General features: G+C 42.5%; 1 protein-coding gene across 1 annotated transcript in view; it reads right to left on the bottom strand.

Annotated features, from left to right (window-relative positions):
- pot1 (protection of telomeres 1 homolog) overlaps positions 1 to 23,933 on the bottom strand; it is a 72,002-nt gene that overhangs the window by 4,772 nt on the left and 43,297 nt on the right. Inside the window, exons 11-19 of the mRNA XM_071915203.2 lie at positions 11,871 to 12,055; positions 10,155 to 10,261; positions 7,967 to 7,993; positions 7,620 to 7,776; positions 6,891 to 7,096; positions 5,840 to 5,975; positions 5,037 to 5,119; positions 1,977 to 2,071; positions 752 to 857 (exon numbers count right to left, since the gene is read on the bottom strand). Coding sequence (XP_071771304.2) covers positions 752 to 857; positions 1,977 to 2,071; positions 5,037 to 5,119; positions 5,840 to 5,975; positions 6,891 to 7,096; positions 7,620 to 7,776; positions 7,967 to 7,993; positions 10,155 to 10,261; positions 11,871 to 12,055 — 1,102 coding nt within the window. The remainder of the gene's footprint in view (positions 1 to 751; positions 858 to 1,976; positions 2,072 to 5,036; positions 5,120 to 5,839; positions 5,976 to 6,890; positions 7,097 to 7,619; positions 7,777 to 7,966; positions 7,994 to 10,154; positions 10,262 to 11,870; positions 12,056 to 23,933) is intronic.

Below are 23,933 nucleotides of genomic sequence, written 5' to 3'. Positions count from 1 at the left end.
CAATTATGGATGAAGGTTGGGAGTCTGGACTGATGGGAGGGGGGCGGGGGGGGGGTTACAGATGTAGGAAGGAAAAACAACTTTTTCCTGTCACGGGCCTCATTTGTCAAATTGTGCAGCATAATGGAGACTGTAATGATGCTTCCCATCCCACAGTTTACACATCTATTAAAGTTGCTGTGAGAGCTGCACTTGTCTTATCCAGGTTAGAGATGTTTCCTTTCTGTGAGACTTTCTACTTTTCCTCTTCTACATCTCAGAGGGAAATCTTGTTCTTTTTCCTCCACTACATTTATCTGCCGGCTGGAGTTACTAGTTACTTTGCAGAATAAGGTTTTACACGCAAAACATGCGATAAGCTCATAAAATATGTTGCATTGTTAGAGTTTAAACTCCAACAGTATATGGAGCAGTTAGACCGACAACATTAAAATACTTCTGACAGGTTAATGCTTCAATAATTTAACTCTCTGAAAGAATGAGGACTTTTACTTTTCATACTTCAATATATTTTACTGCTAATACTTCTATACTTTTACTTAAGTTAACTTTTGAATGCAGAACTTTTACTTTTAATGGAGTATTTTTCCATTATGGTATTTCTATATGTCTATATGTTCTGCAGGGGCGTTCAAACACACTAATGATATCCCTAAAATCACAGAATGTGTTGACGGATCACATATACCCATAATCTAGATAGAATAAGAAAAAGAGATGATAAAATGGTTGCTGGATTTGACGGACGTACCCAAACTGCTTCCTGGAGGGCAGAGGGAGTCCATGGTGTGACGGACGCTGTCCTGAGCCTCCTGATTGGCTGCTACGTCCTCCGCCGACACGGAGAAGAACGACTCCTAATGAAACACACAAACCAACGAAGGGTTAACGGGTTGACAGGCAGGACAACGAATTTCCTCTGTCATCCACAGTCATCAACAATGCCTGTTAAGTCCTTCTTTTAAATGACTTCTTAAAACTGATTTTATACATGCATTTATGTGATGTCTTTTATTTTTACTATTACATTATTTCACCGTCTATTTTCATCCTTTTATCTCATGGTGCCTTCTTGTTTTATTTTATGAGTATGATGTTTGCTTTTATTTGCTTGTTAAATCACTTTGCAAACTGATTTAAAAGAGTGCTATACAAATAAAGTTATTATTATTAAGTTCTGCTGACAGCCTGGAAATTATGACTGGGTGTCGGTAACTCTACTCTCAGAACCGATACTGCTTTCTATACTGCACATTTAACACTAGCTCCCTAGGCGTCCTATGGATTTTCCATTTAAAAAGTTAATGTATTTTTCCTTGATTTCTTCACTGAATTTGAACATTTTGTTAAATAAGTTGTATGCTGAAAATTGCTGGACTACTTGACTGTCGTATCACTCTATAGCTGAATATTACACTACAACTAATATCACAATATGTTAAATAAAAGTGGGTCTACAACTATATAGAAATATGTAGTCATATATGTATATCAGGACAGAGCAACATTCATTTTTTTCCAACATTTTCTAGACTTTTTGTGCAATCCCAAGACTTTTAAAGAAGTTAAACTTTTAGAAGAGAAGTCCTACTTCTTATTGTCTGGTTTGACTCTGATCACCATGATGTGATGTTGGTGTTTGATGCATTTGCCCCGAAGCAAAGAAATCTCTGCACTACCTCCATTAGGCTATTTGAGCTAGTAACCTATGTGTTATGATAATCTGCTGGCTGTCAAAAAAGTAAGAAGACATCAACTCAAACTACTGCTATTATCTGATGAACTCTGAGTTTGCTGAACAAAAACAGCTAATTATTTCTTGTGTTTTTACTTTTCAAACTCAACTTTGAAGAAATTATGGACATGTTGGTAATAATTAGAGTTACAGGATCTCTCCCAGTAATCTAATCTAATCCAGTCTGAACAGGGTTTTACTTGATGATGATATCTGATCTGAATCATGTGTCTGAACTCACAGCGTCTCTCCAGAGGAAAACCTCCAGTGTGTCCGTGGCGTCCTGGAGCTCCAGCTTCATCAGCAGGCCGAACCGCAGCAGCCGCACGCCCAGAGCTGCAGACCGGGAGCAGGAGCCATAACATTAAAACTCAAGTGATTTAAGAGGAAGACCTGCGGCCGTTACGGACCCGAGCTCAGCCGGGACAGAGGAGTCGTTCGGGAACTTTTACAGCCGCAAGTGCTGAATCAGGAGAAAGGTAAAAGGACAAGTATAAAACTCAGGGTCTGTCTTTAAGACCGAGCGGCTCGGCGGCGGTAAAACCGACTCCGACAACACAACACACATTACAGAGGGCAGGATGAGCAGAACAACAACAAGCTGAGGGACAAAACCACAAACCAGGCTGGGAAACCAGACAAATCCTGCTGGGTGACAGGTTGGTCTACTCTACTAGCAGCCATTTAAAGCCTTTTCTCTATATACTAAAAACCAAACTAGCTGGTTAAACCATTAAAGTGGCTGGTGAATTTTGGAAAACCAGACTGTTTGACTTTCTCTGATGTTTCCTACAGCGACAGCGACTGAGGAGGCGGGGCTTGTTTGGATCGGAGCGTTTTCTTTCCGATTCGTCTTGTCGTTTTCCAGAGAGAGAAAATGTCAACAGGTTGAATGTTACAGCTGATTCAATTTGTAAAACTTTATGTAGACTGTGTGGGCAGAATGTGAAAATAAAAGACACTTTACAACATGTAGAGTCCACTGCTTGGTCCAAACCACGGACATCAGTAATTATCTTCATCATGTTGTTGCACAGCAGGAAGATTCTGGGTGCTTTGCATCTTAATGATGAGTGAGAGTCACATATCTGGCAACTATTAAAAATAGGGATGGGACGATATATCTAAATTGAATATATCGCAACACATAAATATGACAATACGTATCATGGGTCAGAAAAATGAATGGTGATATCAGCTCCATGTTATTCTGCTGTCAGGAACATGAATGGTGATATCAGCTCCATGTTATTCTGCTGTCAGGAACATGAATGGTGATATCAGCTCCATGTTATTCTGCTGTAGTAATCACTAATGAGACTCTTGACCATCACAGTTTCACAAGCTCTCCATCCAAATTATATTATTGTCACTTTGTAATGACATTTTTAAATTGTTGTTTACATTCTAGCAGCCAATGGCATCGCTAGAAAGATTTGAGTCTCAGAAATAAACAGAATTCTGCAGTCAGACTTTGTTGTCACTGACTTTTATTTATCACATCGTATCCTGGTTGTTTTGAATCCTGAACCTCAGATCGCGTATCGAATTGTATCGTGTCTCAGGTTTCCAGCTGAAGCTCGTTGGACTCGAACCGCCGAGGCCTGAACTTCCTAAACACACTGCTGCTGTACAGACAGACACACGGCTCATGTAAAGGTTGATGGACTCTGGAAGCCCCGGGCCAGACAGCAGCGGTGGGATAACTGCACTAATAACAACATGGGTGCAAGTGGAGAGGGGGGGGGGGGCGGCGTTCAGTCAGGAGCAAAATAACTAGATCAAAAGGGAGAGATGGGTGAGTGCAACCTGCATCATCAGACACAGAGGCACTGTGTGTGTGTGTGTGTGTGTGTGTGTGTGTGTCTTAAAAAGAGCTGCAGACGGCGAGCAAACACATCAACCGCCTCAACATAAATGGCCAAACAGCTGGGTGATCAAGGCCACCCAGAGGCACACAGCACTCTGAATCTACACTATAAATCTGTTTTGTGAGTGTGTGTCTATGTATGTGTGTGTGTGTGTGTGTGTGTGTGTGTGTGTGTGTGAGAGAGAGAGTGTGTATGTGAGTGTGTGTGAGGTTACATGTTTTAATTTTCAAAGTTGGAGTGAGAGCTTTTCATTTCCCTGCTGTAGTTGTTAGTGCGACGCTTTAGCTTTCCGTTCACCTCTGGAATCAGAAGGTGAAGTGGTCTGTAACCCGTAAATTAGGCAGAGTGTTTTGTGGACAGAGTGTTTTGCGGACAGAGTGTTTTGTGGACAGAGTGTTTTGTGGACAGAGTGTTTTGTGGACAGAGTGTTTTGTGGACAGAGTGTTTTGTGGACAGAGTGTTTTGCAGACAGAGTGTTTTGTGGACGGCGCCTGTGGGAGTCTGTACAGACATTATACTTTCATGAGGTTGTTGATCTCCAATTTGCGCGGGGCGACAGCGGCGTGGATGTCAGACCCCCCTGGTCTCGCTGCAGGCTGCTCTTTCTACTTTATTAACACAGCAGCCGCTGACAACAAGCTGAAATGATGTAAACAGTCAGCAGAGTGGAATTCAGACAGATTTTCTAAATAATGGCATGTTCAAACACAGGCTTTGGGAGTAAGTAATAAAGTAAGTAATAAATTCCATTGGCAAGGTGGAGACAGAAGACCGGACTGTAATCAAAAGGTCAGAGTTTCAATCCCCTCAGCAGCCTGTCCTGGTCCTGGTCCTGGTCCTGGTCCTGTCCAACACACTGGACTCAGACTGACTCACTGTGAGCTGCTCTGGACAGCATGGGAACTGTCCTCGTCTGTATGTGCTAATGTGTGTGAGGTGACAGTGCTGCTGAACACTGAGCAGCTCTACTGGAGCAGCTGGGGGTTCACCGCCTTGCTCAACGTACAGCTGAACAATTAACGAAAAAAAATTGAAATTGCAATATGAACTTCTGAAATTTCCAGTTCTCAGAGTCTGCAGTTAATTTCTTCAGAGAGAGTTTGGTCCAAACTGGATTTGTGAACAAGGAGTTGTAGAGCTGCAGGTAATCTTTGGTCCATGATTCAAAACCTTTCATCAGACTCAAACTCACTAAATCCTGCACACTGACATCTAGTTTTTTTTAACAAAATCACTTTTCTTTAAACAATTTTAAAGTTCTAAAATATTTATGACAAGAAACTTGTAATGATATGAATCACAGTTTAAATCGCAATTGTAATATTCTGTCAAATAATCGGAATTCAAGTTTTTGTCAATATCGTTCAGTGCCTTGCTCAAGGGCATCTCAACAGTAAAGAGAAGGAGGAGTGTAACTGTTTCCTTCTTACCCTCTGCAACGATCTTCTCGTCTATCACCTCGACTCCTTCAGCACACGGCTCCCTCACTCCGACATCAGAACACTGCTTGCACCTGAAACAGAAAAAATGATAAAGAACAGAACAGAACAGAATAGAATATCAGTAAAACCTGAGCGGCCGTTCTTTACTGTGATTTTGTGTATGGCGGCGATGTGGTGGACAGTATCGTCGACCCTCAACACGTGATGGCAGGACGCTTCCACGTGTGGTGACTGAAAAGTTTTCGGCAACACTTTTCTTGAATTGTTGGTTATAATATAGTCATAAACATAAACGTTTCAGTGGTAAATACATCACTTATAACAGCCTCATAACCTGCTCATGCCAGATTCATGATGCATTACAGTGTATTACGACATTTCCTGATGCAGTTAATGATGTAAATATAATGTGCTTATGATGTGCGTGTGATGACTTATAATGTCTTATAGCCAAAGATTCAAGTCAAGTGTTTTCTTCAGAGTTGTGTACAGACAGAAGAACAAGTCAACAGTAAACATGTCTTCCGCCATAAACGATGCAGTCCCCCTTACAGCCAATCAGGAACAAGTATGTCACCTTGTTTTCCCCTGTAACTGTAGCGCCCCCTTTGGGTCAGATCAGTGTCATTTTGAAACACGGTGGTGAGATGCATCATGTCACAAGTTTCATCAAAACCCCATCAGCGGTATGTGAGATATCCCACGGACCAATGAACGGACGGAAGGAAACCGATCCACAGTCCTCCCCCCCGATAAAATATGAGAGAAAACAAGAAAGAGCGGCGTCTGACCCGTAGTATCGCTTCCTGCCCCGGAACAGGAAGGGGGCGGACAGATCCAAGAGCGCCATGCTGCCTCCTGACGGCCGCACCGGGACGATGTTCTGGTAGCCGGCCGCCAGGCGACACGTTTCCTCCAGGGTCGAACCTGCAAGAGACCAAAATACACCGGTAACTGTGGCAGGCCGGGGGGGGGAAGAACAGGGGGGGATTCATAATAAAATAAGATGACACAGAGGCAAGGAGTAAACAGAAATGGCTTCATTTATTAAAGTTTGGGGGAAAGGGAAAGGGGAGATAATTCAACTTAAAGTCCTTTCCGGTCGGGAGATTAGCTGTCCTTTGAAGTTGTGCTGTGAAGAGTCTGAGCACGTTGAAAAGTGCTATATGAATGCAACAGATTATTATTAAATGTGTCAAGATGTGAAGCCAGAGTTTGTGGCGGTTTTGTGCATCTGTTCTTTTAGGATGAATATTCAGCATGACTCTCATCCATGATTTGACTTGTATGCCGTCTTGTGACTTGTGGCTTAACATGAAGGAACAAAAAGGACCAGCACGGATTTCTCTTCACATACCTTCATGCTATACTATGTGTATGAAAGTGACGGTCAACCCTGTTAAAAATGTTAATTTTCTTCTTCACTCTTGAGTTCTATTTTCATCATCCACCAAGATCTGAGCGTTCCTAACATTCAATAACTGTAATAAAATGGAGCTTTTGGCTGCTGCATTTTCTATAGTGAAACAGTTCAGAGAGCTGCTGGGCGAGCGAGCTTCACTCTACACTGGAGACAGAGAGAGAGGGAGAGAGACAGAGAGAGAGAGACAGAGAGAGGGAGAGATAGAGGGAGAGAGAGAGAGAGAGAGAGAGAGAGATTCACTGTGGACTGGAGAGAGAGCAGCGTGTTGAGGTCGAGTTCTGATTGGTTTTCCCACTCTGACGTGTGAAAGTTGTTTTTAATCCGCAGCAAAAAGGAGAAATCAGTTGGCCATCCCTTTAAATTTTCCAAATAAAAAGCGCAAACAAAGGAAAAAGAGTCACATTCGGTTAGATTCTCACCCCTCAGGAAGACGAGGTCCTTGGTCTTGCCTTCGGACATGAGCTGGGTGGACAGGTACAGGGTCAGAGTTCGGCCGGGGGAGCCGGGCGAGTCTCCGGGGACCTCCACCTGACCGGACAGCGCCCACGGGTGACTGCAGGGTCCCGGCTCCCTGGACGCCTCCGAGAACACGCGGGCCACCAGATCCTCATCTGGGACGTCCTGCCTGAGGCCGCAAACAGAAACCGAGGGAAATCAGAGACGGGAAGCCGCACCAGAGAAACGACGGTCTCTAGTCCGGGGTTTTCTTTCACAACATGAAGGATTTCTTTACAAAACTCCACATCTCCATTTCAGGGGAAAAATGCCAGTTGTTCATTGCTCATTATCCTTCAAGGTGTCTGCAGGCCTCAGAGAGACAAATTTAAGACTTTTTAAGAGCTTTTTAGTGGAACCTGGAATTGAAGTTAAGACCAATTTAAAACCCAAAATAAAGAAACAAAGCTGTCTGAACATTTCCTCTGGGTGAGCAGAAGAGCAGCAGCAGATCAGCAGTCATCAAGTAAAAAGTAAAACTACATAAACGGCTACATTTACCAAAATTGATAATTCAGTCAAGAGACCTTCGGTGTAACATCACAGGCTGTCTACACATAACTCCTCTTGATTTCCTATATTAACCCTATAATTTCACAATAAAGTTCTAAAGAGTGAGGCGCTGATGTAGCAGACGGGCAGTGAAAGCGTACATGGACTTGCAGCTGGGGCAGTAGAGTTTGAGGGCCTGGTGGAGTCGGAGCGGCTGGTAGGACCGGAGCCGAGCGCTGACGTGGAAAACCCGGCGAGGATCCGAGCGCTTCAGCTGGGCCAGCGTCACCGGCGGCACGCTGTGGCTGCAGCTTCTCTCTGGAGACAAACAAAGTGACACTAATATCATCTGGATGGAGAGACTGACACCATCAAATCTAGACAAACTGCGGCACTTCTTAAAAGGAGAGCAGTTAATTAAAACTTCAAGTAATTACATTTTTCAAAATGGATATGTCCGGCTTTGAAAATAAACTCTTTAAATGCTGTAGCTCGTTCTTTTTCATACCTGTGCCGCAATCCACAGGAACTGGATCTAAAATGACAAGAGAGAGAAACCAGATTAAAGCTAAATAAAAGCTTCAATAATAGATAAACCAACAAGCAACTCAAAAGGCATTTCCTCTCTACATTAGGCTTTGGCCATATCCAAAATTTAGTATCGCGATGCTGTCCTGCCAAAATATCACGATATACGATATTATCGCGGGAGGAGGGGGGGGAGTCAGTCTTTTTTTTGTTCTTTTTTTTGTATTTTATTTCTTCTAAATCACTGGGGCTGATTGTGGAAAAGGGAACCTTCTTGAAATAAAATTTAAAAATGTTCACTTATTTTTGTTCTTTTGTTTTTGTTTGATATTCAATACCGCAGAAAATATTGCAATATTCGCGAAATACAGCAATATTCAATAATATCGAATATCGCCCCAAGTCTACTCTAAATCACTATATACGGTTGCTTTGCTGTTTTTAACTTATGTCATTATTATCATTATATCATATTAGTTTACTTTGTTTTGTTTGGTGTCATTATGTTTCAGTTTGGTTTGGTTTGATAGGAGAACACCTGCCATTCCTTTTGGTTGTTTCCTTCATCTGCACCCTTTGATCCTTTCATTTTTTTTTATATTTTTTTTTTATATTTTTATCTACTTTTTTTAATCTTATTTTTACATTAGTGAGAGTCTGTCTGTGGTCGTGTTCAGCACCATTTCAATTTGCGCAACTTGGCATGCAGCTCGCAAATCCTACATTTGACAAGGGAATAGAAGACTAACACACACTGAATGTAAATTACAAAATATATTTATGAAAATGTATAAAACAGGGTTCCCACACTCACTTGGACATCAAATTTACGGACTTTTTTCAATGACTTTTGTTGTTTGGTGAAATTTGAGGACTCAAACTTGGCATGTTTTGGGGTCAGTAGTGAGGGAGTAGTGTGCAGTGGAGAGAGCTCATGTTTTACTCATGATCTTGTCAAGTCAAGACATCTTCGGCATACTGAAGTCGTCGGATGCGGAGGAGTTTATGCTCGTCTTTGTCTCAAGCAGACTGGATTAGTGCCGCGCTCTTTCCTCTGGCCTCCATAAGGAATCAATAGATCGACTGCAGCTTGTTCAAAAAGCAGCAGCTCAGATTCTGACTAGAACCAGGAAAAGAGAAACCATCACTCCAACTTTAGCTTCTCTGCACTAGCAACCTGTTGTAGTTCTGATTTTGAACCCTATCAGGTGGTGTGCTCCTTTAGGTCCTCTTCTTGCTTTAGAGCAGCCTGCCTGTTGAAGTCAGGCAGGTTGAACTGACATTTTTACGATGGACCTTTTTTTTTTTATGTTCTTATGTTTTTCTTGTTGTCTCGTTTTGTTGCTTTTATAATTTTTGGTGAAGCTGTTGTTTTCTGATTATTTTTTTCTTCCTATTTTTTGTTTTACTGTCTTCCTTTTGTTTCTTTTTCTGTAAATCAATGTGTAAACCTTGTTTTTGAAAAAAGCTATATAGATAAAGTTACTAGTGTTATTATTTGGGCGCTGTATTTTAATCAAAAATAAAGTACTTCCAAAGCCATTTCATTTCATTTTCAAAAACCTTTAAGGCCTTATTTTAGTTTTTCCAAATCCACAAACAGTCAGGGATTTTCAAGGCCTTTGATAAAAATCCTCCTGATACTCGCAGCCTCTTTTGCACAATCCACATTTCAACTGTCTCAAAGCTTAAAAACCCTTCTCATCTGCTTCTCATTGTTACAGATTTAATAAGGGAAATAAATGATGGAAATAAATAAGGGCTAACAGCTTTCACCTGGATTCACCTCGTCCCTCCCTGCACTTCATGAACAGAGAAAGTGTCCCTAACATCTTGTGTAGAGAGATGTACACATACTGGGCCTACAGGTATAAACACAGTGCGTCCTTAATGGTGATGTGTTCCTTTTGGTTTGTGGTTGTACTGTGTGTGTGTGTGTGTGTGTGTGTGTGTGTGTGTGGACCCAGGAAGAGGAACGGACATCTGAATGACCTCAAACTAAAACCATAAGCTCACAGTCAAAGTTAAGACCTTTTATTTTGTCCCCAGTCAAGCGTGGGCTTTTAAAGGCGCTGCTAATGGAAGTTGTGGCCAGTGGCATCCATCCCTCCATCCATCCATCCATCCATCCCTCCATCCATCCATCCACTCACTCAGCCTGTCTGTACCGCAGGACTCTGGCGGAGTGCTCCAGACCTCCAGCAGCCCTGAGTCGTTCAGCTCAAGCAGGTCGATATCGTCCATGTCGTCGTCCTCCGGGAAAGTCTCAGTAACTCTGGACACAAAGACGCAGAAAGAAAATGACTTTGGTTTAGTGGGAGAAAAGAGGAAGTGTACGCAGAGTCAGTAAACATCAGTGTTGGGCGGTAACATGTTACAGTAATGTGATTACTTTTTTCAGTAACAGTAGTGTAAGGGATTCAAATTTCAAATTCACTAACCCCAGTAATGCCCCGTTACTGCGTTAATTTAATCTGAACCTAGAGCTGGGTGATATATCGTATAACATCGATATGGTGAAATGACACTAGCTATCATCTGTGAATTTGGTCGTAATATTGTGAAATAACTTAAATGTCACTTCTTCCTGGTCTTAAAGGCTGCGTTACAGTAAAGTGATAAAAATTTCCTGAACTTGTCAGCCTGTTCTTGCTGAGTAAAATGAACAATGATTGGCTTTACCTGCTCATCATATCCACATTACTTATTACTGACTGCACATTACTGATGATTCTTGTGTGTAAATATCTTATGAAAGCACGAATACTCATCCCCAAAATATCGTCACATTATCCATATCGAGGTATTCGGTCTAAAATATTGTGATATTTGATTTTGTTTGAAATTTTCAAACTGTGTTTTTTCGTTATATATGTATCTTAAGAACATGCAGCAGGTTTATGTCGTCTGTTTGCTAAAAAAGCCAAAAAAAAAAAAGATGGAGGGTGAGGGAGAGACGCAGATTTTCAGCAGCTGGAAGTTTTCCTGTTACTTTGAATTGATCTCAGTCGAGGATCAGAGAACATTCTGGTCCGTTGTGAACTTTGTGTGGCAGCAAAACTCTTTCCACAGAGAAAAACACAACATCCAGTTTATCAAAGCATCTGATACAGAAACACAGAGATGAGAAACTCAGGGAGAAACAAGGAGCCGCCGCTGCCAACGAGACGCAGAGGAACGGAACGAGGAATGGAGCTAATTACTGCTGCTGCTGAGGAATTGGTAAAGTAATGTGATTACTTTTTAAATGAGTAATAATTAATGAGTAATTGATTACATTTTCCGAGTAACTTGCCCAACAGTGGTAAAACAAAACTGAAGTTAGTAAAAGATCCCTGTGCAGCAGATCGATGCTGCTTTAACCGTTTTATTCAGCAACATTTAAAGCTGCATCAGGTTTTCACCCAGTCTTAAAGAATCTCATTAGTCTCCGTTTCAGTGGAGAGTTTTAGTGTCCCATGATGGTCTAACTGCTGTTTCAGAGGCTCTTCCTCAAGACAAGAAGAAAACTCTGGGGGAAACACGGAATACTTCAGTCAAATTTAAATATACTGATTTAAATATACGGTGGCCACTGTAGAAGTCCACCTTCATGCATTAGTACTTCAGGTTAGTACATTATACAGTAGAACCCAGTTTAGTGTATTTTAACCAAAAACTCTAGAGCTCAGAACAGCCCATAACTCAAACCAACCAGACACCAGACTGAAAACCTGTGTCAGCTGAAAACGGAGTAAAACAAGACTTCTTTGAACAATTCCTCTCAGGGCCGATGCCAAAGTGCAGCAGTAGTTCAGTGTGAAGTTTAAAGTGTGATTTCTACAGCGGCTCCATCTGTGGAAGCGTTACTCTCAGGTATTTTTGTCCCAAGTCCCCTGCCGTACTTCTTGAGCTCCAGCACGTCGGGGCTGTTCTCTGGAAGAACCCGGATGCCCCTGCCGTAGGCCGTGCCCCCGTGCAGGTGGAAGGACACGTGATCCGCCTCTTCTGATTGGTTGCCGGTGTGACCCGGCACCTTACTGGCTCCTGACAGAGCGCGCAGGTTGTAGATCCGCAGGTACGCCCCGGGCTGATGGGACAGGAGAGAAGGGGAAGGCAGAATTTAAGTTGTGATTGCTTAGGTCCAAGGTTATTATAGTAAATTAACACTAAGACAAGAAGGTGTTAAAAAAACATTGTGGTAAACTGAAATAAAAATAAAAACTAGAACTAAACTGAACTAAAACTCTCTTGACTACTTGGCACTGTCCTGTAGACCGACTTGTTCAACTCCCATGAGCCTCTGCTGCTCTGGAGGAAGTGCAGCGCTGCCAACGCCATCTGAACAACTGATGCTGAAAACAGTTTGGAGGAAACAGCAGAGTCTGTCTGGGATTATTTTAGTTTAACTGGTCTGAAGTCAGATTCTGATGAGTCTGCTGCTGCTGCAGGAAACCAAGCGGGCCAAATTTAAGTTAGCGGAGGATGTATCGAAATTTGCACCATACCTGTTGCAAACATATACAAAATACCTGTTGTGAACTTCTATCATTGTACTATATACCATATTATACTATTTAATATTAGTTAGAACTGCAACTAAATAAAAAATATACTAAAAATACCAAACCCACACTGAAAACGATCTAAAACTAAACTGAAATAAAAATATAAAACTATATAAAAATAAAAACCAAACTGTAATAACCCAGCTTACACCTGATGTAGTAGCAATAGTACAAAGTACCTGTGCAAAAGGTACAGTGAGTATATTCTTATTGAAGTGCAGTATTATTTCATTACAGTATACTGAAAAGGGTTTTAGTGACACTAACAGCAGCCAGCAGCCAAATGCCGTTAAAGACTCTGGCAGAGCTCGTCTGCTGTCAGACAGTTTGGCAGATGACCAAACACAATTTGGAAGACATTTTTGAATGTTTTGCATTTATACTTTAGGCAGTTAACAAAAACTCTTACGCGGTGAGCCGGGTTTAAAGACATTCTGACAGGACACACAGCTGTCGGAGGATTTGAACCTGTGACCTTCTGGTTGCAGGACGGTCTGTCTAGAAACGGTACAAAAAGACGTTTCATGGGCTGGTCGGTGGCCAGTGAGTTTTGGGATAAATAAACGGGGATCATTCAAAAGTCTAAACCAATGGAATATGAGTCAGGGAGAGAAAGGCAGTTTTATTTGATGGGAGGGGCGGAGGGGCGGGACTGTTCAAAACTGTGCTGTTTTATTGGGTGGAATTTATATTCTCACCTCCTGATACAGCGTGAGGTCACCATTAAATATATGTTTTCCAGGAAGTAAAAGTAATGGGAGATAATTTCATGCAGCTCTCTAATCACCGAAAACTGACAGATTAAAAATAATCCATGAGCAGAACACAATTCAAAGTGATGTGAAGTAGGAACAGCAGTGATAGTTGAAGTGGCTCTCTGACATCTTCAGCAACACAGAAACCTCCAAGAAGGTTCAAAAGCCACTGATGCAACACTGAAGTAGCTTTGATGCAGAGAATGAGAGTCCAGGCAAAACATTCACCGTTTGGTCGGTTTGTTCCAGAAAGAAAATCCAACTTTTTCTTTCAGCTGCCTGCCTTCACCTTCACTGCTCCCTACTGCCACCAGCACTGACACACTTATCAGCGGTGGAAAAAATACTACTTTACTTACCTAAAAGTAGCAATACCATAATGGAAAAAGACTCCATTAAAAGTAAAAGTCCTGCATTCAAAAGTTTACTTCAGTAAAATTATAGAAGTATTAGCAGTAAAATGAACTGAAGTATGCAAAGTAAAAGTCTTCATTCTGTCAGAGAGTTAAATTATTGAAGCATGAACCTGTCAGAAGTATTTTAATGTTGTTGTCTAACTGCTCCATATACTGTTGGAGTTTAAACTCTAACAATGCAACATATTTTATGAGCTTATCGTATGTTTTGCGTGTAAAACCTTATTCTGCAAAGTAACTCCAGCCGGCAGATAAATGTAGTGGAGGAAAAAGTACAAGATTTCCCTCTGAGATGTAGTGGAGGAAAAGTAGAAAGTCTCACAGAATGGAAATACTAGTGCTATTACCTCAAAAAATACAGTACTTGAGTAAATGTACTTATCAAATGCTCAAAAAACACATTTGATAGCTCCTACAACAGCAGAGATATAGAGTTACAGACGGTCATCAACCAGCAGATGGCGGTGTTGCCCCAGGCCTGCGGCCGGTGCGGTGGAAACGGGTCTGGAGCTGCAGAAGAGACTCTTCTCCACAGTGGGTTGTGTTGACGAAGGCTGGGTTTCTTCTACAGTCCTTTGTGTTTTGTCACGACGCAAAAATCTGTCCTCGCTCTTTATCTGCAACGCCCAGCGCTTCAGAGAGACGACGGCGAGGAGAACCGTGTGCTGGGATTCACCATGTACAGGAATTTTATGTCAACCTATATACTCATATGACATGAGAGTTTTTATAACCAGATCTCTCAGATATCTAGATATTTGCTCTTATGCATCACCTTCAATTGCACTGTAGAAATGAGGTGCAATGGCAAAATAAGCAGATCCTACATAATGCCTACCAGACATTAGAAGACATTCAGTCGGACACACTCTTATATTGAACAACAATCTGTCTCAAGTTAGGAGTTTTTAGTCCTGGAGTTGCTCACATTTTAAGATTCTGTTGAGACTGAGAATCCTGCAGCATCACACATTAAGACTCCAGCAGGATTTCTGTTGTTCCTTGCTGCATCACGCAGGTTTTCAGTGCATGTGAAGGATTATACAGGCTCAAAACACTGATGATGGAATATGATGTTTGAGTGTGAATGAAGCTACAACACACACACACACACACACACACACACACACAAACAACAAACCACACATACACAACACACAGAGAGAGATAAAGAGAGGGATAAACTCTCCACCAGTTTCTCCTCCGGTTCCACGGTCCAACAGAACCGGGACTTGCTCTTCCCCGCCGGCATCGCCATGTTCACTACTGTCTGTCTGTAGAGCCTCGTCACCTGTCACTACAGGTGCTGATGTCAGCCGAGGACAGCGCACCTATTGGCTGTAGAGCGTGTAGCATTATAAATCGCTTCGTTGACCATCACACACCTTTTGAGCCAAGACTAAAGACTTAAGATAACATTAAACATGTTTGATTTTGTCGTAACGGTCAAGCCGAGAAAAAGAAACAGACTGCATTAAGACGCTCTGACTGAGTTTTCCACCCAACGATTGTGGTGACAGGAGTGAAGCAACTGCCATGATTTTATTCCAACTTTGAAAATGTGCCTAAAACTGTGAAATGGCTTCAAATATCGTCTAGTGTACGGTCAGCATAAGCCGTGGCTTCTCTTAGCGGCTGTTTCTCCATACAGTTGCTGTTGTGCAGGCAGCGGCAGAGTGGATTAACCAGCTGATCTCCTGAGGCCTTTCCTCTGGTGAAGCTCCACATGAAGAGGAGAGATGAACTGGGAGATCGAGGAGATACCGTCACCTCGCCGCTCCTCCTACAGCCATGTTTGAAAACCTGCTACCAACCTGCCTGGCTTCATCACCTCTCCAATTACAGTCCAACTACCTCTTCCATTCTTACAGAAGATCGGAGGATTTTTTCAAAATCAGGGACCTAAACCTCCAGAACAGCCTTCTAGAGAAAGTACGATTAGTAGACTCTGAATCTTCGTTTAGCTGAAAACTCATTTTCATGAAGCTGGAGTAGCTTGTTATCTCTCTCATTATGCTGTGGTAGTATTGTTAATTTCTAAATTTTATTATGGGTGTTGGAGGAGCCGGCAGTGTCATTCTGCTCTTTTTTAGCTCAATGTTTGCTTTTATGTTTTGGTTCCTTTTATCTCATAGCACTTTGGAACTATGGTAGGAAAAGTGCTACACAAATAATAACTATTATTAAGATCATTAATTCCACCGAGGCAGGAAGCAAACAATGAGACCAGACAGACGGTATTTATGTTTGGAAAATCCCAGATTCTGCCCCGGCTTTATTTTGTCTCTGGAGACTTAGGATGTTTAGTAGAAAGGTACAGAGAAAAACCTCGCTGCACAAACAACTCTAAGCATTCCAACATGACTCTGGCTGTATTCTCACAAAGCTACACGACAGTTTTAGAGTTTACCACAGTATGTGTTCGGAAACAGGTGTAGAAAGCACCGAGCGAGCGACTAATGCCGGGAGACGGTGAGAAAACACCAGAGGACAGAGAGAGAGACAGACTGCGCCGAAAACAAGGCAGCGCCATGTGTCTCTGGCTCTGATCCAGCCCAGCCACACTGCTGCTCACGCTCAAAGCTGTTCCCGTCTTGCCGCTGCTATTAAATCCACTGTAACCAGCCCAAAGAGGCCAGGTGTGATTATAATGAGCGGACACACAGAGCCAAGAGAGGCAGCGCTCACTTCAGGCCAGCGCCATGCCTCGTTTGGCCGGACGTGTGGCGAGGAAGCGCAAGGTTGTGTCGCCTCCAAAAGCGTGGAAGTTACTCTTACACTTTTCTTACACTGTGCCAACTCATCATTAGAAAATATACTTAGGGATATTCCTTGCCAGGCAGCGTTGGTCGCTGTTTTTATTAAGTAGCCACTATACTAAAGGCTTTTTACATTTTTGTACCTGCAGACGGAGTGCCGTGGTTTTCTTCTTGGGGAATTTGTGGAAGAAAATTCAACATAATAACAGTTGAACTGGGGTCAGCTCAGGGAATGTAAGGTTTCACGATGTACGGTCACCTCACTGTAACCCTTGTGCCATAACTTACTATGCCACAGGTCTTGTTGTCAGAGTGGCTCCTGGATGTCTCTGAGATGTCTATGGAAGCTCTAACATAAGAGATAACGTGTTGCTTCTACTCTACTTTGGTGACCTGTTGTAATGTCAGCACACTCTGTACGTCCTTGGAAGATACATAAAGGACTGGTTCAATCTCTTCCTCTTCGAAGAAGTGTACGTAGCCTCCTGCTGTGTGCATCTCTTCCTCTCATGAGACTCCTTTTAATAAATATATATTCAAGTAAGACGAACCTCTGACTCCAGAACATTTCTTCAACAGAATTCACGCCTTTACTCTTATGTGACCGGCAAGGAATATCCCTAGTATCTTTTTTAGGTATTGTACCCACCAACCACAGAGCAGCTGTTTCTACCTCAAATCCAAGAAGCGCTCCTTTCTTATTCTTTTTCACCTCATCATTATGTTTTTTTCATGTATCCTTTATTTAATCAGATATTCCCATTGAGATTAGGATCTCTTTCTCAAAAGAGATCCAGGAACAAAAAACAGTCATTAAAATGACAGAGAAGATCCAAAGTAGAGTTCAGTCATGCGTTTCAGCAATATAGAGACACATTATAAAATGTAATTGCAAATATCTGAGAAAACGTCAGATATCATTGCTTTAAAATCATTGAGGGGGGCAAGAAAGTCTAATTTCAAGGTGCTTTGCAGTCTGTTCCATTCATAAGACAAAAGCAGCAGAAACCAACTAACTGAACTGACTGATGCTGTGATCTGCAGCTTAATTACTGCAAGACAGTTGAGATGTGAGGTGCAGGAGCAGCTTCAGAAGTCTTACAGAAAAATATAACTTCTCACTAGAGATGACCAGCTAACTTTTTATATAAATCACAGTGAGTGCAAAATGCATCTCCTGTAATAAAATGTCAGGCACTGTGGTAAACTGCATCCAATGGCTTCAGAGTAGAAGGAGCAGCAATTAAAGTGAATACAAACTGTTTATATAACCAAATGCAGTCATGACTGTGGATTGTACAACAGTGTTTGTATTATCAAAAGAGAAGCATTCTTTGTTTCTGTGCAAAAATCCAATTCCTCTCCTCAGTTTCTGGGTGAGGTTAACTGAATTTAAAGTCTCCATTATAGCACTAATACCCAAGAGGGTGTTTTCTTCCAACAGGTACACACATAAGAATAAAAAAACACAAGAGAAAACAAGAAAGATCACGAGGAGCTGCGTCGTTACCACAAGAGTTGGCATAGCAACCGATACAGCACGAGAATCATCAGCACGGTCGGAGCGTGTCTCGGACCAATCAGATCGCTCGGCTGAAAGTACCCGTAGTATAATAAGCACATCATGACCGTCAACATGTGCAGGAGGAGGTTAGGAACCGCAGGACACATTCCTCCTCAACGCCGGGAGCGATCGGCCCGTCTCGCTGCAGCAGGAGGGAAATTAGACAGAAAATGGCTCCCTGCAGTCCCACCAGCAAACAGACCGCTTCCTCTCAGAAGAGGCTGAGGGAACCGAGTCGAGCGAGCCTGTGGCGGCGTCAGTAAATACTTGATCTGTATGAAAACTAAACACCAAACACTGTCCGCCCGCTGCCTGACAGCTGAGATGCTGCGCCCATTGTCTCATGGCATTAGTGCTGCTAGGTTGCTCAGTAAAAAGGGATTCCTTAAAATTCAAGAGATTGCTCTGGGCTTCGTGGTTTCTCATCGAGTGAGGCTCAATAAAGCAGCCAAAACTTCCACCCTCGCTGAGAGGAAAAAACAACTCATTTCACACCAGCTTCTTTATATAACAGCGGGAAATAGGGCTTGAAAGAGAGTCACATACAGCATTACTCAGACAGTGGGGTTCTTTGTGCAGGAAAATCAACTCGATGGGGAGCGGGGGAATAAGAGGGACTGTAAGTACACCTCATCTCAGATTAAGCACCTCGATTGCGCTCGGGGGCCACTGATACCGGCCTGAATAACACAATCTGCTGCCGGGTGGAAGGATTCGCTGTGATGTTGACACCCGCAGACCTGATACTCACAATATTTACTGTGCATCTCTTCGTATTGGTGAGCGCATCCCTTGAACGCCAAACATAAGCTGAGAATGTGCGAGCTGAATGACAAGATGTGCTAATGGAAATGGTCCACTGCCACAGACACACACACACACACACACACACACACAATGTCAACTAATAGTTTTCTGGGGCTATTGCATTCTCTGGAAGTCCAGTGTTTAGACAGTAAATGTGTTGTCTTTCTCTCTCTCTGTCTCTCTGTTCTGGTTTCCCAATCTCTCGATCTCTCTTCATGAATAAAAGATGGCGGGGTGAGGCCGTCCTCCAGGCCACAGTGGAATCAGACAGCCGGCAGGAAAGTCCCTTCGCTGGCAATGTGAAAACATTCAGCAGCAAAACTATTACTGGAACAGTTGTGCGGACTCCAATCTTTTTACCCGACATAATCATGAAATTTGCTGATCACACGGCTGATTATGAGTCAAAAGAACAAACCGTCAGCCAGCGATTCTTATCCGTTTACATGTTGAGAAAGAATTGTAGGAAAATGGAGGAATTTCTGACCTGTGTACACCAATTTAAGCTGGCATTATGGTGTTCACATACTGAAACACACACACACACACACACACACACAAGCACATACACACTGACAAATCTGTACAAAGTAATATCAGCTAAACATGTGGTCCATTAGAAGATGAATACCACTTACCGTATATGAGAGAAAGCTCCACGCGGCCTCTGCTCCGGAAGGGCGAGGGCTGCGTAATGAAGCGCAAGTGTGAACGTGTATTCTTAACTCTGAGTGTTTGTGCCATGCACTATTGCCTTCTAAAGCGTGAGGAGAGACGGCGCTTCTGCTGCAGTCAGTAGTTCTGGAGGAGATTTCAGCCCAGGGCATCAGGCTCATTTTCCTCCTGAGCTGTGTTCACTAAACAGGAAACATGGCTGATGTGTGGGAGGAAGATCGTACCGCGTTAGCGCCCGACCCCCGAAAGACTCCATGATGTGGAAAGCTCTACTCGCTCCTCCATGTGAGATAAAGATGAAATATGGACGGGAGTTATGAGTTGGACAGTGGGAAAGCACAGTGTCGGTGACACTGCTAACCGAATGATCAATGGCAGCAACTTATTCCAGTCTTTAAGGAGGCAGCAATAAAAACCAAAGCAGCAGTGATGAAATATGCAGTCAGGCAGATTTCATCACCATATTTGCTGCAAATTGCTGCTATCATTGTACCTATTTTGAAATTGCTATCCATCTAATCTGTGTAAAAGACACTGAACATGATATCTTGGACCACAGACCAGTCCAGCAGAAACCTCTCTTCTCTTCACAGCGCTGGCTTCTTTTTCTGGCTATTTTCAGAAGAAAGCACGCGCTGTTGGCTGCTCCTGACAGCTCAGAGAGCTTAGCATGTTTTTAGCATTTAGGTTGCCAAGACAGAAGTTTAACTTTTAGCAAACGAGACCAAAAGTATCTGTGTAGCTTTGCTAGCTATATAAACAAGTTCAGATCCTGTACATAGTCCATGTCTCAGAGCGCAGTCATAGTTTTGCGAAAATACATAAGGTAGTTAAAAATCATTTCCAAACACATTGTAAAAGGGTTTATATTCTGCATCTGTCCTGCAGTAATACTGCAGTAGCCCCTTCATTAACTGTCCCTGCATTAGTACTGCAGAAAATTCTTTCCATAATATCATACAGCCAAACAAAATCATTACATTGTCACAAAACTCTTGTGTCTCTCAAAAACCTAGTTACCAGACCGTTCCCTCTAGCTTGTGACGGCTACAAAGAGCAAAATGTGATTCCAAACATTTCCTCTTGGGGACGCAGCTGAAGTGCAGCAGCAGTTCAGCAGCAGTTCAGCAAGCATGCAGTGAAACATGGAAAGTCTACAATCTCTATGTATCTGCACACAGGCCTGATGTCACTCTAACAGCACAGGCTGAGTTACATCAGATCTTGGAGATTAGTAAAATATTCTGTACTGCCTGGTGGTTTAACTCAAAACACTCACGTCATGAGGTCATTAAATAATCAATTTATTGCACTGCATGCATGCAAATGTGTGTGTGTGTGTGTGTGTGTGTGTGTGTGTGTGTGTGTCTGTGTGGTGTCAACAACCAAGAGGCTGAGCTATGACTTTAAATCCTTTTTACTAAATCCAGAACACCAGCCTGCAAACCTAGATCAACTGCGACTCACGTGGACGGTGTTTCAGAAGCAATTCAGCTGCAAAAATGACAGCAACTTTTTTTTTTTTTTCTGAGCGAGGCCTGGCGCACGGCGGGGAGAGGATTCAGACTGAGGCAGGTGCAAGTTCAGCAGGAAGGGAAAACGGAGAGACGGAGAGACGGAGAGACGGAGAGACGGAGAGAGCAGGTAACCAGGTAAACATCTGTGCTGGAGATTCTGCTGTGACAGAGAGCGATGGAGGGAGGAGGAGGAGATAAATGGATAAATGAAGAATGGTAGAGTCAGGAGGAATTGAGGTAAGAGATGGAGGGATAGATGGGAAGAGACAGGGGGAGTTAGAGAGACTGGGGGGATTGGGGGGGGGGTACAGTGATGGGACTGAGGCGAAGCTAACAGAAGCCTGAAGAGAGAGAAGCTACACTTGTCAAACTCGGGCTGCATCGGGGGTTTTCTCTAAACATCCTAAGGGAGCCAATGAGCTGACTGGTTCCTCGCTAGAAAGATATTCCTTTATGGTTCTGTGAAGAGGCCGGTACGTTAGGCATGTTAGGCTATGTTCACACTGCCAGCCCAAGTCTGATTTTTGGCATATCCAGATTGGACTCGGACTGATTTAAAATCTGAACAGCAAAAAACACACATGGAAACCGATTTTTGCAAATCAGATTTAAGTATGCAGTTTAAAATGCGAGATTTCTACAGATGCGTCTCAGTCTTACCGCTCTGGCAACTCAAAACGGTTCCCAAACTGTCCTTTACGTCACTCAGAGCGCGACACATCACATCTCCAGAGCGGCAGGAATGAAAATGGAGAATGAAAACAAAAGGTTGCTGCTTACATCAATCTCCTCCGTCGCTGACGTTGGATACATCTGCAGCTTTTTGTTTTGTTTCCGTATTTGAAAAACTTACCATCAGTTACATCAGTACGTACACACGCCTCATCGTTACCACAGCAACCGATGCTGATAGCTTAACGCTGCCTGAACACACAAATCCAACCCGATCACTCGTAAATAACAGTGTGCAGGAGGAGTCAGTCCTAAAGATCAGATTTGAGAAACATATTGGATTTGCCTGCAGTCTGAACAAACCCTTAGAGGTTCATGGAAGCACCATCAGGGTGCATGAACCGTTTCTGAAGGGGTTCCACTGGCTGTAATCTGAATAACCCCCAAATGTTCCTCAAAGGCCTTTTACTTTTTAAGAGTGTAGGATGTCACCGTATCTTTATTTCCAGTACTATAAAATATTAGACAGGCATGGTTCTGGTTCTGCAGCCTGAACAGCGCAGACTGTAATTCACCAGAGCAGTTTGCATGGTGAAAACTTCACACACAAATGCACAACAACCGAGCAGCAAATAACAATCAACATAAAAACCATCACTGATGTAGGAGGAGTCCACTAAAATGAAAATGAAACAATGAAGATGACCTTCCTTTATCATTTTCAAATGTGTGTCTGTCTCTTGTGCTGTATTTGTTGTCCTGTACTGATAGGATGTCTGCGTCAACTTATATTTCTTTAGTTGCTGTTTAATTATTGTACTGTGTCTTGTAACGTTACAAATACATTTTACTTACATACACTAGCATGTAATCACCATCATAATAATAATGATAATAAACTTTATTCATATAGCACTTTCCTAAAAACAGAGTTTACAAAGTGCTTTACAGAGTGTGAGAGGAACAAAACACAGAACAAACCATACGATGAACAACAGCAGATTAAAGAGAAACACTTTGCTGGCTGACTGTGAGCCGTGATGGAAAACGCCTCATCAGCTTTTGTTTTCAGTCCAGACCGAGGAACGGCCAGAAGAGCTCCGCCCGGGGAAAATACGATAGTAGTCAACTATTATATAAGAAGCACAGTGTGGGAGCGACGTTTGACTGCAGGTGAAATGTGTTTTAACACAGCAGCTGAACTCTGCAGACTGCATGCAGCGTCTGTTGCTGTGTTGACATCATGAAGAAAGAGCAAGATGTCGGCGGAGTGCGACAGGAGAGCGGGACGCCTGCTGTTAGCTAACATGGCTGAAAACACACGTATAGGTGTATAATATAGGTATGTGTGCATAATAAACTTAATAATAATAATATATCCATGTAGCAGAATTTACAAAGTGCTTTACAGGAAGGCATAAAGATAAGAAATGTAGAAGAGATATAAGAGGAAACACAAACACAATAATTAAAAGGACATGGACAAGGGTTTATTGATGGACAAGATAAACAAATAAAAGCAAGCGATTTAAAAGATGATACTGAATTAGCTAGCCTAATTGTGTGTGTGTGTATGTTTATGTGAGTGCCTGTGTATGTCTGTGTGTGTCAGCAAGAGTCAAAGGTACAGTATGTGTGTGTTTGCCACATTTTGTGATAAAACAGCTGGATTTTTACATACAAATCTGGAATAATGCCGCTTTAATCCTATTTTCTCTTCATCATGTTTCCCATTTTTATCTCCCCACTATGTATTTTACTATTCTTTGTTTTTATACCTTCCTTTAAAGCATTTTGTAAACGCTGCTTTTACATAAGTGCTATATAAAAGTTTATTCATTATTAATAACATTGTATTCATCACTATTGTGTGTGAATGTGTGTGTGTGTGTGTGCGTGTGTGTGTGTGTGTGTGTGGAGCCAGGGGAATCCATGACGGAGGAGGATGAGCACTTCTCCTCCTCCTCCTCCCTCCTTTTATCCTAATGGGCTCCTTTTCTCCTCTAACAACCCTCTTCTCTGTAGAAACGCCTCAGTCAATTTCACACAATACCTCTGATGATTCACCAGAGGAGATTGGTAATTGGGGGAAATATTTCTATTCATACTAGTGTTCTGTGGAGAGGCTGAGCGTGTGTGTGTGTGTTGAATCGATTGACAGGCGTTAAGCGACTCCTGTCAGAGAAATCCTATCTAAGGGCCGTTTCACCCGTGATACATCCATCTAAGCTCTAT

This window comes from Centroberyx gerrardi, chromosome 4 (genome assembly GCF_048128805.1).
Source record: "Centroberyx gerrardi isolate f3 chromosome 4, fCenGer3.hap1.cur.20231027, whole genome shotgun sequence".
NCBI lineage: Eukaryota > Metazoa > Chordata > Actinopteri > Beryciformes > Berycidae > Centroberyx > Centroberyx gerrardi.
Note: the sequence above shows the minus strand (reverse complement) of the source record. Positions and strands in the feature narration are given on the sequence as shown.